Source organism: Oryctolagus cuniculus, chromosome 15 (assembly GCF_964237555.1).
Source record: "Oryctolagus cuniculus chromosome 15, mOryCun1.1, whole genome shotgun sequence".
NCBI lineage: Eukaryota > Metazoa > Chordata > Mammalia > Lagomorpha > Leporidae > Oryctolagus > Oryctolagus cuniculus.
Window position 1 is genome coordinate 6,756,602 of NC_091446.1, and position 15,809 is coordinate 6,772,410.

The 15,809-nt window shown below is 57.8% G+C and overlaps 2 protein-coding genes across 3 annotated transcripts in view; both read left to right on the forward strand.

The window, feature by feature from the left end:
• EEF1AKMT2 (EEF1A lysine methyltransferase 2) overlaps positions 1-8,998 on the forward strand; it is a 104,436-nt gene extending 95,438 nt beyond the window's left edge. The window contains exons 7-8 of one of the 2 annotated variants that reach the window (XR_007914522.2): positions 290-553; positions 8,953-8,998. The gene's annotated coding sequence lies outside the window, so the exon portion shown is untranslated. Of the gene's footprint in view, positions 1-289; positions 554-8,952 lie in introns of those variants that run through there. The other variant, XM_051833541.2, reaches the window with a different exon arrangement.
• FAM53B (family with sequence similarity 53 member B) overlaps positions 414-15,809 on the forward strand; it is a 73,903-nt gene continuing 58,507 nt past the window's right edge. The window contains exons 1-2 of the mRNA XM_017338086.3: positions 414-553; positions 8,953-9,007. Coding sequence (XP_017193575.2) covers positions 476-553; positions 8,953-9,007 — 133 coding nt within the window. The 5' untranslated portion in view covers positions 414-475. The remainder of the gene's footprint in view (positions 554-8,952; positions 9,008-15,809) is intronic.

Below are 15,809 nucleotides of genomic sequence, written 5' to 3' on the forward strand. Positions count from 1 at the left end.
TAGACACGGGGATTGAGGCACGGTGGGACTCTCGGACTCCCTGGTTGTGGCCTGGTGTTTACCAAACCGGCCTGCATCAGCAGCTCAGTGGTGAGAGGCGGTGCAGCTGCTCAGCCACCCCGATCCTGAGAATGGTCTTGCAGGCATCACAGGGTGGCCCTGCCTGAAGGCGGCTCCGTTAGTAGGAGGGCTGTGTCTCACCTGCTTCCCAGAGCCAGGGGAGGGGCTGCTCTCTGGGGCCCTGGTCGTCCGCATCCTGAACCCCTCGGGCTTTCTTTTGTCTTTCCAGGGAGTTGACCACGCGTGGCTGTTTCTCGGAGGGCCTCCCCGCCCCCACGAGCATGGGTGGCCAATGAGCTGTTGCTGCTGATGTCAGTCAGCCGGGAGGTGCCCAGGCATCACTCCTGCCCGTGTGCCCTGCTGAAGATGGCTCGTGCGCACCCTGGGGTGCAGCCCAGTGCCTGAGGTGCTGACGATGGTGATGATCCTGAGGAACAGCCTCGACAGCCAGGGAGCGGATGCCACAGCATGCAGGACCTTGAACCCTGAACCGGTAAGGACCTTGCGGCCTCGTTCCCTGGATGACCTTGGAGGCCCCGTGTGCAGGTGGGGCAGTGGATGGGGCATCCCGGCCTAGCAGACTGAGGTCAGAGTGCCTGGCAGTTGGACTCTGTGAGGCGTCTTAGAGCTCGGTGGAGAACTGGCAGAGGGAACTCGCTCAGCCCAGAGTAGAGATGGCGGTGAGTGAGGTGGGCCAGGCCATCACCCTGGCCTGTAACAGCACGCGTGGCTCTGCCAGCCTGAGCAGTGTTCTCTCTGCACCTGGTTTCCGGAGGGGAGCCGTGCCTTGCCCATGGCCGAGACAAGGCTGTGCCTCCGGTGGGCACAGAGCCGGTGCTGCTCCCGCAGGAATGTCAGGAGCAGAGCTTTGGGGAAAGGAGGCACAGTGATCCGTGGTGACGGCTGCTGTCCTCTGACCCAGTGGTGGTGGCTGGGACAGGGAGTGGGAGGGGTCCTCAGCAGGGAGAAGGAGCCACTCTGAGGTCCGGATGCCCCTACGGATGAATTTGACAGACGGCTGAGTCCTTGCCACACTGCAGTGTCCCCAAGAGCAAGGGGCACCCTTCATGGCTCCTCACCCGAGCCACACTCAGCACCCTTGGGGGCTCCCTTCCCCAGCCTTGTGCTCTGAAACCCTAGCTGGGGCAGGCAGGCTGAGGTCTCTGGCCCTCCCAGGAACTTAGGACAGCCCCGGAGACCGGCGCTCAGTCCCCAGGCCTTCCCAGAGTGCCAGTGGTGTGTGTGGTGCTGGGCTGGGGAGGAGTGAGTCAGAGCTGGGCCCTGCTCTTCTTCCATGAGAAGCTCTGTCCAGTGGGGGAGGGCTGTCCAGGCGGCCATGGGCACAGGGACCCCTGAGGACCCCATCGGCGCTACCCTGAGCTGAAGCTTGTGAAGTCCAGGGCCGTCTGGAGGGGCTGGGCGTGGCTCCGGTGCGTCAGGGAACAGCTCCCAGAGCAGGAACACTAGCTGGGCCCTAGCAGGTGGGCAAGCGGCCCAGAGCCGGCGGGCCGAGCTCCCTCGTGTGACAAGGGTGGCAGCCAGGCCGGGACGGGGCATTCACCGCTTCCCTGGCCCTGCCCCTCCCCTCTCGCCAGCTCCACTTCCTGGGCGTGTGTTCATGCTTCTTTGGGCCAGCGTCAGCTCCTCCCGGGGCCCTAGTACTGCCAGGGCAGGGGAGAAGCAGCTGAAGGGTGCTTGGTCGGTGGCAACCTTTGCTCTCTGTGGCCAGGGACAGAGCCGCCGCAACTCTGCTTGAAGCTTGATCCCCGCCACCACCTGGTCCTGCCCGTTGGGTTCTTGTGGTAATGCCTGGTCTTCTGGCCCCTTTAACCTGTTCTCCACCCGTCAGCCACACGGAGTACTGGTCTCGGCAGCCCCTCGAAGAACCTTTTCCTGGTTTCCCACCTCAGGCCCTTGCTAGGAGGTGCGAGGACTTTCCCTAGTCTCATCTGTGACGTAGCCGCTGTGGCCTCAGCTGTGTGACTCTCCCGACTCACGTGCTCCGGCCTCCCTGGCGTCCCGGCTCAGACGTCAGGGATGAGCCTGCCTCGGCCTGGGATTCTTTCCCTTTCTTCTCTGGCTGCTCAGCCTAAGCTGTAAGGTCTTCTCCCCGCCCCTTGCCCACAAACGTTGGTCCCCTTTTCCATGTATCTTTTCCCTTCTCATAGGCACTTAGCATTGTTTAACCTTTTATCTGTTGATCTCGTTTATTGATTGAACCCCAAACTAGAGTGGGATCTTTGTGAAGGCCCTGTGCTTGTTGCTGGACACCTAGAGGTGCTCAGGAGAAGGCCTGTGGAGGAGAGGAGGGTGTGGGTCCCCTTGCCCTGTGGCTTCTGACCTCATCGCTGGCGTAGGCCTCTCCAGTGGCCGCTTGTTTCACAGTTGAGTGGGTGCAGATGCCAGCTGCTCTATTATCTGTTGCTGGCTATTTTCTGAATGGCCGACCGGAGGTCCGGGGAGCAGCCTTCCTGGGCGCCGTAGTGGGCCGCCGCTGGGCAGGGTCCCTCCTCAGGGTGGGGTGTGTTAGTGTTGGCCACCTCTTCCAGGAGGAGCACGGCCACCCAGCCCCAGCCAGGGAAGGAAACTGTCTTCTCAAGAGAGGAGAGACAGCTGGGACACAGGCAAGCTCCTTGGAATGGCTTCTGCTCCGGGCACCCTCCCTGCCTTCTTGGGACGGTTCCTCCTTCTTGCTGCTGCTTGTTGGCCGATGTAGGCTGGCACTTCCTGCTCCTTTCTTCCCTTTCCTTGACTCCAGTTGGTGGATCCATCAGGGGAGCTTTTGGGGGGCTTTGTTATCTGCCACGTGTGGACTGAGCCTTGGCCGCGTCTGGGCCTGGCCCCCGTGAGGCTTGTCCAGGGCAGGCGGGAGCATGGCAGGGCCCTTGTGGAGCCACTGGGAGTGTGGTTGCACTCAGCGCCTCGGGAGGCCCTAAATCCACTCACCGCCTCCTGCTGCCTCACACTGCCCTGCTGAGGGGTGGGTCATGTGCTCCACCCCCGTGTAGAGATAGGGAGCTGGGGCTCAGAGAGCTCTGGAGAGGGGCACCCATGTCACAAATGGGCAAGCAGGGTGCCCGGACATGATCTGCCTTCCCCTTCCTGCAAGGCCCTGCTCCTGCACCAGAGGCTGTGGTCAGCTCAGGGATCCTCCAGGTCCTGGGAGAGACATGCAGTGAGTGACTGAAGACCCGGATACTCGCTTCTAGCACTGAGCCCCATGGGACAGAAGCTGTGACTGCCCCAGGCTGCCTGCAGAGGTTCAGAGGGAGGTGGTGGGGTTTGCTTCAGCCTCCTAAGCTGTCTTCCTGGAGAATGCCCTAAGTTTATCAGCAGGAAAGATGGGGGATAATTTCTCTTTTGTTTTCTGATCAAATTGAGAAGATAGCAGAAGCAAAGCTTTAAGATTAAAAAAGAAAACAGGGTTGTGGAGAGGCTGGGAAATGTATCAGAGCAGGAGGCTTTGGAATTCTGGGAGCAGGCCCCAGAGGCATAGTCCACCCTGGCCCTGGGCTGCTTCTCAGTCAGAGGAGAGAAAGTCCAAATGGCAGGGCAAGTCCCCCAGGGGTCCTTGGAACCCAGCGTGCTGGAGGAGGAGCCCCAGCTGCTCCCTGAGGCCTGGGAACGAGCTTCCGCCCCCACGCCTGCCCTCAGAGGGCTCAGCGAACGGTTCTTTCTTTAAAAAAAAAAAAAAAAAAAAAAAACAACAACAACTAAATATTGGGGACACCGTGACTGTCCCTACTCCCAAGAAAGATGTGGGAGAAAAAAGGACAGAAGGGCTGAACTGGTGCTGTCAGTGTTCTGCCTTTTCTGGTGCAGGGGCCACCTGCCCCCGGGAGAGGGCTGAGGGTGCAGGCAGTGCCCTAGCCCTGGCTGAGCCTGCGCGGCCTGCAGTCCTGGCGTGCCCGCTTCCCCTTTTCCCTGCTCTGCCTGGTTGCTTTCCTCTGCCGAGTGGGCCCTTCCTGCTCGCGTTCTAACATTAGCCGCTGCCCCTGGAAGGCCGCCCAGACGTTTGACCTTGGGAACGCTGAGCTCCCCAGCTCCTTCCCGCACGCCCACGCTTGTGCCGAGGGCCTCTTCTCTTGTCTCCTGAGTGACCACCCTCTTGGCTGGGCTGGGCCTTCTCTCCCAGCCCCCTCTCAAGTCCAGAGACAAAGGGAGCTGGTGAGTGGCAGCTCCTGGGCAGAGGGCAGAGTGCAGCCCCAGGTTGCCTGATGTTTCCCATAACTCCCCACACTGTCAGATTAAGAGGCTAAGGCCAGGTTCCTTCCCTGGGGTCTTCAGGGTGAGTGGCCGTGTTAGGCCTTGTGCCCACCTGCCTGGCCACTGGGGGTTCTTCATACTCTTGGGCACCCTGAGTTGGCATTTTAGGCTAAACAACCCCAGCCCACATCCCTGGCAGGCCACAGGCTGCCCTGAAGTCAAAGGCAGCGTCCAAGGCAGGGTGGTGCCGTCCCCTGGGCTAGCAGAGATACCAGGGGCCGGCTCTGCCTCAGCAGGCAGAGCTGCCACATTGTCATCCGTGTCTCTGAGGGCCTCCACCCGAGGTGCTGTCCCCTCCTTGGCTTCTCTTTTCGCTTCTTGGGGCCAGGGTCTCCCCGAGTGCTGTTTGGGAGGGGCGGGTGCTCAGGCTCTCTCCCCCGCCCCGGGGCTTTTCGTGAGCTCCTCCCTGCTGCGCTGTGGCTCCTGTAGCTCTGTCGGGAGAAGGAAAAAGTGACTCGCCTGTCTTAGTCAGCTGCTGCAGAAGGCAGGGCGGCCGTGGGCCGGGCCTGGCACAGTCTCCTCGGCCGCTTCCCCACTTGGAGGCTCCGTTGCGTCTTTCTTGCAGTCGGGACTTCTTCCCTGCAGTCTCAGTTTGGTTTCCAGCCTTTGCCTTTGCCACGATTGCCTCTCTGACTCCAAAACCCTTCTCGGGGGTTTCTGAGGCGTCTCACAGACGAGGCCTGGTCCTGGGGTGGCTTTGTAGTGGGAGAGAAACCCAAGGGAAAAGTGCGCTTGTCTTGTTTCACTGGGAACCTCTGCCAGGGCTGGCCTCGCCTCTGCAGATGCAGAGTGTCTCGTAAACTTACGAGGGCCACAGCACTGGCGATTTGCTGGGCCTTCCACTGTAGGTGCAGAGGACTGGGCGGGGTTGGGGCTGGGCTGCAGGGGCAGCATCACCAGTGGACATTGTGTCACCTCCGTGGTAGGCTGGAGGTTAAAAGGCTCTGACCAACCTGGGAGCCACACCAAGTGACCTGGGGTTGCTTTGCTCATGTGGGATGGGGCCTGGATAAACCTGCCGGTGGTCAGGGTGTGCCTGACACCGTGGGAAACTGTTTAGTACAGAGGTTTTGGGCCTGACCACCACTGGCTAGCCTCACAGAGACGGCTCTGAAAGCAAGATGGGCCCTGATCCCATCTCGAGGTGCAGCGGCTCCTCATTGGTAAGTGGCAGAGACCATTTCCTGCTAACTCACACCAAAGGAGGACTCAGGCTCCCAGGCCCACGGAGGGCGGGGCCGGGGAGTAGGGAGAGGACCATGGGAGCAGGTGCACCTGGGCAGGCCTGAGTGCCCCCTTGCCGGGTGGATCAGCCTCTGGCCCCCCTCGGTTCAGGAGTCAGCGCCACAGAGCAGTGAGTGTCGGGGCAGCCATGTCTCGTTCCATGCCCACTTGTTGCAGGGCACCTGGGGGCATCGTGGCACTATCTTGTCAGAGAAGGAGGTACCCTGATGCAAAACTGGGGTGCCGCTGGCAGAAGGGAGCTGCAGTTCTGCCTCCTCAGTGAGAGGAGCAAGGGGTGGCCCACCTAGAAGGGGGAGACGGAGAAGTTGTTCCTTCAGTGGTCTGAGACCCTTTGGGTGGAGCCTGGAGGCTGGCACGAGGAGCCTGGGTCAGGCTGGGTGGGGAGGCCCTTTGCTGTCTTCCTGAGTTTTGACCTTGCCTGAGTCCATTAATTTGGGAGGCAGTCTGCCCGGGGGAGATCCAGTTCACTGGTCTGGCCTCCACTGGGTGAAGTGGCCATAGCCGTGGTGTCTGCTCTGTGCTTGGATCTTAGGAACAGATGACCCCTTTCCTTAGGAAGCTTCCGTTCTCATGGACCAGTCCAAGCTGATTCAGGCTGCGTAGCATCAAACGGGGTGTGCAGGCTCCTCTCCCTCACACACGGGCAAGGATGGGACAGAAGACGCAGAGCTTCTGCGAGGGAGGGGCAGGACAGGCTGTGGCCTGGATTTTGTTCTGGTTGTGGAAAGTTGTTGGAGAGCAACGGCTTGGTCTGACCTCAGCTTTAAAAGATGACCTTGAGTTCTGGGTGCAGGTTGGAGAGCTCTGCGAGGTAGTTCAGTGGGTGGGGCGGGGTTGGTGGTGGTTTGGACACAGGGTGGTGGGGGAGTGGGAGTGTGTCCCCCACCTGGAAGCAGTGAGCTCCTCTGGGCCCGGCAGCAAATGCCACCAGGTCCTTGTTGAACAAGTGAAGGTGTGGGCGAGTGAACAAGGGACCTGGTAGCCTTGTGTATTGGCCCAGGGGTGTCCCACGGCGGGCTGCAAGATAGGCACCTCTCACGTCCACCTTCCCTGGGGGGGCCTGAGCGGGAATGTCCTGTGGTGCCCTCTAAGGCCTAGAGGGAGGCAAAGGCCCAGGGTCTCTGTTACACTTAGTGGCACTGGTGTCCACTTTTTTTTTTTCCCCAAGATTCATTTATTTATTTGAAAGGCAGAGTCATAGAGAGGCAGAGGCACACACACACACATGCAGAGGTAGAGAGAGAGAGAGAGAGAGATGTCTTCTATCCACTGGTTCACTCCCCAGATGACCACAAAGGCCAGAGTTGCGCTGATCCGAAGCCAGGAGCCAGGAGCCTCTTCTGGATCTCCCATACTGGTGCAGAGGCCCAAGGACTTGGGCCATCCTCCACTGCTTTCCGAAGTCATAGCAGAGAGCTGGATCAGAAGTGGAGCAGCCAGGACTCGAATAGGTGCCCATATGGGATGCGGGCACTGCAGGCGGCGGCCTCACCTGCTACACCACAGTGCCAGCCCCAGTGTCCACTTTCTTTTGCCTTCTATGGCCTGGCCTGGGCTTCTGTGGGCTCCCAGTCTGAGTTGCCAGTGCAGGGCTGGGCCGTGGCTCCTCGGGTGGTGTTCTGGGGCTTAAGTGCCATTTGGGCACTGGGAGCTGTCTCCTTGCCATGGAGACAAGGCCTGTTTTACTCCCTCTGAATCCTGCTTCTCAGAGCCAGGGGCCTGCCTGGCTTCCACAGGCTGTGTGCTTGGCCACGCAGGCAGCCTAGCCCCTGTGGCAGGCTCTGCTGTATTTGTCACCTGCTCTCCACAAGTCGTGTTGGTATGGCTTTCGGTTGCACGTCCTGTAGCGTTAACTGTGCTAGCTGGGAGGGAGGCAGGTGCAGCTTGAACTCCTCCAGGTACTGCCACGGATAGCTGTCGAGTACCTGGTCGTGTCACAGTGGAATGCAGGAGGGTGAGCTGACCGATTGTGTCTGGATTGGTTTAAACTGAGGAAGGGTGCAGGAGAAAGACTGTCCCCCTGTGTTCCCTGTGAGCTCCTGGTCCTCTAACACACGCTCAGGCGTTCCCCACCCCTCTCTCCTCCCCAAAGCCAGCCCTGACCTCTGCCGCACCTAGCGCACAGGCCTGGCAGCCCTCCAGCCCCAAGCTCTCAGTGTTGTAATGGCGTGTCCACCACGTCCTCTGCGACCCCAGCCTTGTTAGGGCAGAGGTTCTGGGTCTGGGCAGCTGGGGTGGGTGAGGGCGCTGGTGCCAGCTGCTTGCCACCCGCTTATCTGGGTGGGGCAGGTGTTCCTAGTCAGCCCCACCTTCCTGCCAGGCCTTAAAGAGCCAGGGCCTGCGCTCCTGGCCGCTCCTCATTTGAGGGGGTGGGCGTCGGGGTCTCCTCTGGGAAGCTGGAGCCCTCTGTGACAGGCTGACTCCTCGGGGGTGGAGGGTTGTGTTCACTGTCGCTCTAGCACCCCCACCCCCCATAGCCTGACGTGTGAGGCCCCCAGCACGCGTTTGTTTAGTGAGTGCATGAGCGAGTCTTTGGAATCTTTGAGTCAGACTTTCGTCCCGGGGTCTGACTGGGCACGGTCTCCTCTTCACGAGAGGCCAGAACGAGCCTCTTGACCTGCACATATCCGCTGGCACGAGGAACTCCCGGAGTGTTCCATGCTCGATTTACTCTGTAGACAATGAGCAAGTGCCGGGGACTCAGGGCTCTCCCAGGCCTCGGTACCTGTTTCCCAGCTGGGGCCCTGGCATTCAGCCGAGGTGCGGCGTGGAGTGAGGGAAGACGTGGGGTGCTGACAGTGGACAGGAAACCCTGGTGGGATATTGTGCCCCGAAGTACAGAGGCCGTAGCTCCTGTGATGAGACCAGATAGACCCTTCCTGTTTCTCTTTTCCCTGAAATGCCGGGGTGGGGCTGGCAGGCTCCCTGTAGCCGCAGAACCGCCTCTGGAGCAGAGGCCACAGGCCAGCCCCCCTCTTAACTGAGCAGGAAGAGCTGCGTCTGCTTTCCCAGGGGAGGGACCTGGGAGTGGGAGACAGGCCCTCTGCGCTCCCTCCAGGTTCCTCCTGGCCCAGGAAGGCCCTGCCTCTCCCAGCTTCCACGGCCCCGCCCTGCTCCCTCCTCCACATCCCTTCCTGGCAGACAGGGGGCTTTCTGTAGGCTTGCAAGCCCATTCACTGGGTGCGTCCACGACGGCCTGGCAGGGCGCGGGGGCCGAATTCTGCACGGCGGTTGTCTCTGAGCGCTCTTCTTCCCTCCCCCTAGTCTGACGTTGGCCACGAGCAGTCCCCCTTTAGTCGTGACGTTAGTGAGGGAGGACAGTCATGTGCAGACGTGCTTCTCATGACTCGGAGAGTGAACGGCTTTTCTGGTTGTTTTCAGCACACGCCAAAGAAGATGAGTCAAGGACCTACCCTTTTCTCTTGTGGAATTATGGGTAAGTAGCCCGGCGGGCCCGAGCCTTCGTCCTCTAGTCCTTGCAGCCAGGGCCCGAGTCCAGCAGGTGAGATGCCGGGAGCGCTCCTGGACTCAGGCTCCGAGAGAGCGGCCCGGGGACTCTCCTCTCTCTGAGTGTGAACCCCGGGTCCCCAGCGGTGCTGGAGTGACCCCGGGGCTGCTGGCACGCGGAGGGCCCAGGCACTGGTGTGTGCTTCACGACTGTGGGTTTCTCCTCTAGTGTTGCTGTCCAACCAGTAAAGTAAACCATGTTGCTTTTTGTCATTCAGAACAAAACCTCCCAAAGTGTAAAGGAGAAAACAAAAATCCCCATCGTAGTCCTGGGGGCTGGTGGGAGCTGCTGGTGACGTTTTCCTGTTCATTGGTGTCGTTTGCATCTTTTCACGTGGCCGGGTCCACGATGAGCGCATAGTTATGTGAAGCTGCATTGGCGTACGTTTTCCATGCGCTCTTCCCACGGCGCACGGTTGTTCATTCCACGTATTTCAACGCTCTTGGGTGCTGCGCTGTGTGGCTGGATCCCAGTGTCTCGTGATGTCACTGTTCCTTGGTTGGTGGGTGGAGGGGCTGTTTTGTTTGCTGCTCTTATTGACGTTGGCCACATAAGTGTCTCAGTCTGCCTTTGAGGCCGTCCTTCAGGCTCGTGCCCGGGTTGGAGGGCAGGGACTTTTCCAAGGCCCGAGATCCGCTCTGCCGACGGGCCTCTCAGGAAGTGCTCTCTGCTCCTCTGTTGCCGTGCCGGGTGAATGACTGGTTTTTATAGGGGATGAAAAGAGCTGACCGTATTGACCATATCGATGTCTTGGTGTGCAGAATGCTTGGGTGTGGTTTTTCCTTTGGGTGTCTCTCTGGGCCTCTCCTGCCCTCTCTGGGGACATCTTGCCAGGTGTGAGTTGGTGGCATCTGTGTGAGTCAGAAACCAGACTTTGACAGTAGACAACCCTCGGGCTTTCTGGTTCCCAGTCTGTCTGCAAAGGGCCTTTCCCTCTGTGTCCGGTGGTGGTAGTGTTTTTCTCCTCCTTACCTTGAGGTACTTCTCAAAGTGGAAGAGAGGATGAGGACGAAGATGAGGAGGGTACTGGGTCTGTCCCAGAATCCTGTGCAGCTGCGGGGGCAGGGGCTTGATCGTTCACAGAAGAAAACAGGCCGAGGAAGGTCACCCTCCTCTTGGGAGCAGAGGTGGACCCAGGAGTAGGAGAAGGGGGGCTGCTTGGTGGTCCTCTGAAGGCTGCCGGCCAGAGAACCCAGGACCAGGGAGGTCACCTGGCCTTGGCTGACCTGCGTGGCGTGCTTCAGAGGCCTGTCCTCCCGTGGGACTGGCCGCTGCTTTCCACAAACCCGCAGTGCCCAGTCGCGTGGCCCAGAAGCCTTCCTTGTTGCTTCCAGAGTCCGTCTCACGACTGGGCTTGCTGCCTGCCGCCTTCCCAGGAAGACAGAGGCGGGCCCTGGGCGCGCCCAGCCCCTCAACCCTGCCTCGACTTTAGCTCCAGATGGGGCCTGCCCTGTAAACTGGGTTGTTGGGATGCTGGTCTTTAGTTCAAGGTTGTTCATGCGTTAGTCTTGCTGGACCTTTGCACTGTGTGCGTCAAAATAAGGTGGAACTCTTGTGGGTTTAATGGGCAGAGTTGGGGCTCAAATAACCCTTCTGAACTGCCTACCTGGTACTAGTGCCTGACGGGTGTGCCGGGCACTTGGGGCAGGAGTGGAGTGAGCCACACCCTGTCCCTGCCCTCGAGGGGATGTCTGTCCAGCAGGGGAGCAAGAAGAAGCCACAGTGCCTTCTCCATGGTTCAGGACAACTTCCCAGGCAGCAGAGGCCTGTAGAGCTGTGGGCAGATCTCCCCGTCTTCCTGAGCCTTGGTTTCCTCGCCTGGCAAGTGGGCAGGTGCTTGTAGCAGCACCCCAGAGGCGCCAGCCGCCAACCCCCCCCATCTCCATCTCCATCCCCTTCGTAAACTTGTTAAGACAGCAGTGTCAGCTGTCAGAGGCCTCACCAGCCCCGCTGTGCGGAGGAAGCTCAGGTCACTTCTCAGCTCATGCAGTCCAAGGCTTTGGCGGCCTCGCCCTGCCACAGGAACCGGGCGCGCACTCCAGGCGTGGAGAGTTTTTAGCTGCGCCGGCTTTCCAGTGCCTGGGAAGACAATACCCCGAGGGGCCGGCTGGACTTTCCGAGAGGCTGTTGGACTGTTCCAGGGCCAGACAAGGCTAAGCACAGGTCAACGCCAAGTTATTGCAACTGCCAGCTCCCAGCCCATCTCCTGAGGTGGAGGACGCCGCTGTGGCTTCCCCTGAGAGCTGGGAGTAGTTGGCCCCGTGTCTCAGGGTTTCCCCTCCTCAGCCCCCATTCAGGGTCCTCGCTGGAAGCCAGCATGAGTTTGAGTTTCGTACATGTACTCAAGAAGATATGGGCAGGTGCCTTTGGGTGCGAAGCGCAGGGGCCGGCTCGCTGCTTCTTGGAATGCCATCCTTCCCCGCCGCGTGGGCTCCTCTGCCTGCTGAGGTCGAGCGCACACCTGATGGAGTCAGGGCCTCACAGCAGTGCCTCATGCTCTGTGATCGCAAGCTGGGTCCCAAGCCTCGCCTCACCCTTGTCTCCCACTCCAGGGTGGGGATTTGATATAAAGAAGTGGTTTTGTGCATTTCCAAAACAGGCGAGAGAACAAAGCCAAGGTGAGGTGTGGGAGGCAGAGGCAGGGTGGAGTGGAGCTGGTCATGTGCCTGGCGGTCAGACCCTGCAGGGACCTTTCAGCAGAGGCCTGTATCGCCTCTTGGTTCCCTTTCCGTCCTGTGGCCTACCCCGAGCCCCCCGCTGGGCCAGACCAGGGCTGCCTCTGCTGACAGCTTCTCTGGGGCAGAGCCGCCTGCGTGACCAGTCATCCCGCGCTTCACACGGGAAGCTCTGCCCCATTCCTGGTGCTGACTTCTAGCGGTATTGTGCAGGGCCTCGGCAGGGACTGTGGTGGAGCTGCAGCACACGGCTCCCTCCAGAGCCGCCATTGGCAGTGGGGGTTGTCTGCAGCCGGCCTGGGGTGCACACGTGTTAGTTTAATCTTTTTTGGTGCAACAGGGCACGTGGTGTGAGCGCTGCTGCCGTTCACCACCCCTGGCTAATTGCAGCCATTACATGAGTGCTGTGTGGCCGGGACAATGGACGCCCCGCATTCCATTTTCCACACCATTCAGGCGGGAGAGGACCTGGAAGTGGCTGAATGCGTGAGCGCGTGAAGGCACACCGGCGCTTTCTGGAAGGCCACTAGGAAGAGACTTGTGCATACAGGTCAGAGGGACCGAGAACAGAACAGTTCATCTGCTCAGAAAAATTAGATGGAAACCCATAATTACTCTAGGAGTTGCGGTAATAAATTATTTATTAATGTAAATTATTTCACAGGCAAAGAACATAGAGGAAACTTGAGCAGAAGGGGCATACATTATGTATAGAGAGGAATTGTGAAAATATTCCCGCAGCCGACTTGTGTGCAGGTCTGTCAGCGTTTTAATTATGCGATCTTACTCTCAGTGTTTAATTACTTGGCTGTTAAAGTCTTACTCTGTACATAAAAGGGTTGTTCCCAGGGGTACTCTTTGTGTTAATTTCTACAGGGTAAACCATTTGGCTGTGTTGGGTCGTGTAGATCCACGTAGGACTAAGATTTCACTTTGAGATTTGGTAGCTTTTGGTCTTTTAACTCAGCCACTATCTGTTGTTGAAGGTGGCATGTGACTGTACCTCGTATGGAAAGCTGGCATTCAGAGGTTGAGTGTTTTCAATTTCTTAAGACAAACCCATGAAGGAGATGAAATGAACAACAGCGGTAACAAAATCGGAGCTAAGTCCAATTTTTGCTCTCTGCCGCTGTGTCCTTGAGACATAGCCGTTTTGAATGATCCCTGGGCCAGGACCTCCTATAAGAAATTACTTACGGAGCTGGCGTTGTGGCGCAGCAAGTCCCGCCACTGCTTGCAATGCCAGTGTCTCATCGGAGAGCTGGGTTGAGTCCCAGCTGCTCCACGTCTGCTCCATCTTCCTGCTCATGTGCCCAGAAAGGCAGCAGTTGATGGTCCAAGTACTCGAACCCCTGCCACCCATGTAGGAGACCAGGCTAGAGCTCCTGGCTCCCACCTTGTCCAGGTCTGGCCTTCTGGGGAGTGAGCTAGCAGATGAAAGATACTGTCTCACTGTCTTTCTCCCTGTTGCTCTGCCTTTAAAAACAAACAAACAAACAAACAAACTTTAAGACAGACAGATATACAAACAGATGAATGAAACAAAATGAACAATAGCAATAACAAAACTGGAGCCGTGTAAACCACTGGGCTTTGCTGCTGTTTCAGGGAGAGCCGTTTTGAATGCGGTCACTGGGTTAGGACCCCCAGTAAGAAAAGAACTGGTTGAGGCTGACATTGTGGCGCAGCTGGCTGAGCCGCCATTTGCAATGCTGGCACCCTACCTAGGAGCTCGGTTTGCATCCCGTCTGCTCTGCTTCCAGTCCAGCTCCCTGCTGCTGTGCCTGGGGAGGCAGCAGAAGATGGCCCAAGGACTCGAGCCCCTGCACCTCTGTGGGTGAAATTTTAGGATTCTGGCTTCTGCCTGGCCATTGCGGCTATTTGGGGAATGAACCAGTAGATGGAAGATTCTGTCTCTCACTCTTCCAAATAAATAAAATAAATCTTAAAAAAAAAAAAAAAGAAACTACTTATGAGCCAATATAGTCTAGAATTAGATTTGCTTTCATTAAAAATTCATGTTTATGCACAAGTATGCAAATGTATGATTTTTATAATTTTACTTTTTAAAGGTTTTATTTATTGTGGTCAAATGTGTGATTTTTTTTTTTAAATATCTTAAATAGTTTAAGGTTTATCTATACAGGTTGCTTTTCTTTTCTTTTCTTTTTTTTTTTTTTTTTTTTTTTTTTTTTTTGACAGGCAGAGTGGACAGTGAGAGAGAGAGAAACAGAGAAAGGTATTCCTTTTCCGTTGGTTCACTCCCCAATGGCCGCTGTGGCCGGCGCACCGCGCTGATCCAAAGCCAGGAGCCAGGTGCTATCCTGGTCTCCCATGCGGGTGCAGGGCCCAAGCACTTGGGCCATCCTCCACTGCACTCCCTGGCCACAGCAGAGAGCTGGCCTGGAAGAGGGGCAACCAGGACAGAATCCGGTGCCCCAACCGGGACTAGAACCCGGTGTGCTGGCAGGAGGATTAGCCTATTGAGCCATGGCGCCGGCCTACAGGTTGCTTTTCTAAAGATTTATTTATTTGAAAGACACAGAAAAAAAGAGAAAAAGAAATACCTCCCACTCGCTGGTTCACTCCTCAAATACCCACAATGGCCAGGGCTGTTCCTGGAGCCAGGAGCACAATCCAGGTCCCCACGTGAGTGGCAAGAACCCAGTTCCTTGAGCTATCACCACTGCCTCTTCGGGTTTGCAGTAGCAGGAAGCCGGGGTCAGGAGCCCCAGGTGAAATGAAACCTCGGCACTCTGTGCGAGACGCTGGCCTCTGCTAGGCTGAGTGCCCACTGCCTTCACAGGGTGCTTTGACTTCTTCCTGGTATCATTTTGTCAGTCTCTGTGTTTCTGGAATAGAAGTGAGAAGTGAGAAGGTAACCTCCTGGGCGGTCTTCTCACCCGGCTTGTGCTGAGTTGGGGTGGGGGTGGTGCCAGAGGACAGGGAGTGGCTACTGCGGACCCTCTGCATGCTGTGTCTTCCGCGTGGGAAGACAGTTGTGTTGGGGGGCAGCCTGGCCCAAGTTTGGGGCGTGGCTTGGGATTGCAGACTCATCTAAGTCTGGGCTGTGCCACGTGGGAATGTTGGTTCGAGGCCTGGATACTTTGCATCTGATCCAGCTCTCTGCTGTGGCCTGGGAAAGCAGCAGAAGACGGCCCAAGTACTTGGGTCCCTGCACCCACATTAGAGACAAGGAGGGAGTTCTTGGCTCTAGGCTTTGGTTTAGTTCAGACCTGGCTGTTGGGGCCATTTTGGAAGTGAACTAGGCAGACTTAAGGTCTCTCTCTTTGTCTCTGTCCCTCCTCTCTGTCTCTCCTCTTTGCCTTTCAAATACATAAGTAAACAAACAAATAAATCTTAAAAAAAAAAAAAATGATGACAACAGTGCTTCTGTAGACCACCTGTGCCCTGGTGGTCTTAACCCTGCCCTTTGTCTTCACCAGCTTCTCTGGCTTCTTGAGGAGCCCTGTAGGCCAGCCCTTCTTTCTGCCTCCCTGGGGGGCTGTGGTGGGGCGTTTTTTCCACATTCTGGCCCCTGACTCTAGGCTCCTTGTGTGAGGACTTTGGTCCCCTGTATCGTCCTGAACCTAAGACACAGCTGCCATTTTGCAGTCCATCCCGGGCAAGAGGGCAGCACCAAAGACTGAGGCCTGGGTAGGCAAAGTCTTGAAGCCTTATCTTCCTCACAGAGCCCTGAGTGGACACAGCAGAGGAGGTCCATGGGCCAGGGCTCCAAGGTCCTTCAAGGTACAGATGACGCTGCTGTGGCAGAGCTCAGGTGATTGACCTGCTCCTTGTTCATGACGTGAACGTAGCAGAGCTGCCTTTGGAAGGACGCCTGGTCCTCTGCAGTCCCCCCTTGATGGGGCTGGAGCGTATCCTCACACCCAGCGTGGAGTCGTGGCTGTCCTGAGGCCAAGCTACCCCTACCCAGTCCATTTGTCAGGGGGAAGGTGAGGCTGGCACAGGCCGACAGGTGTGGAATCCAGGACAGACAGCAGCGGTGGTGTGGCTGCAGGCTTGTTAACACTGGGGCCGGGAGCTGCAGGAAT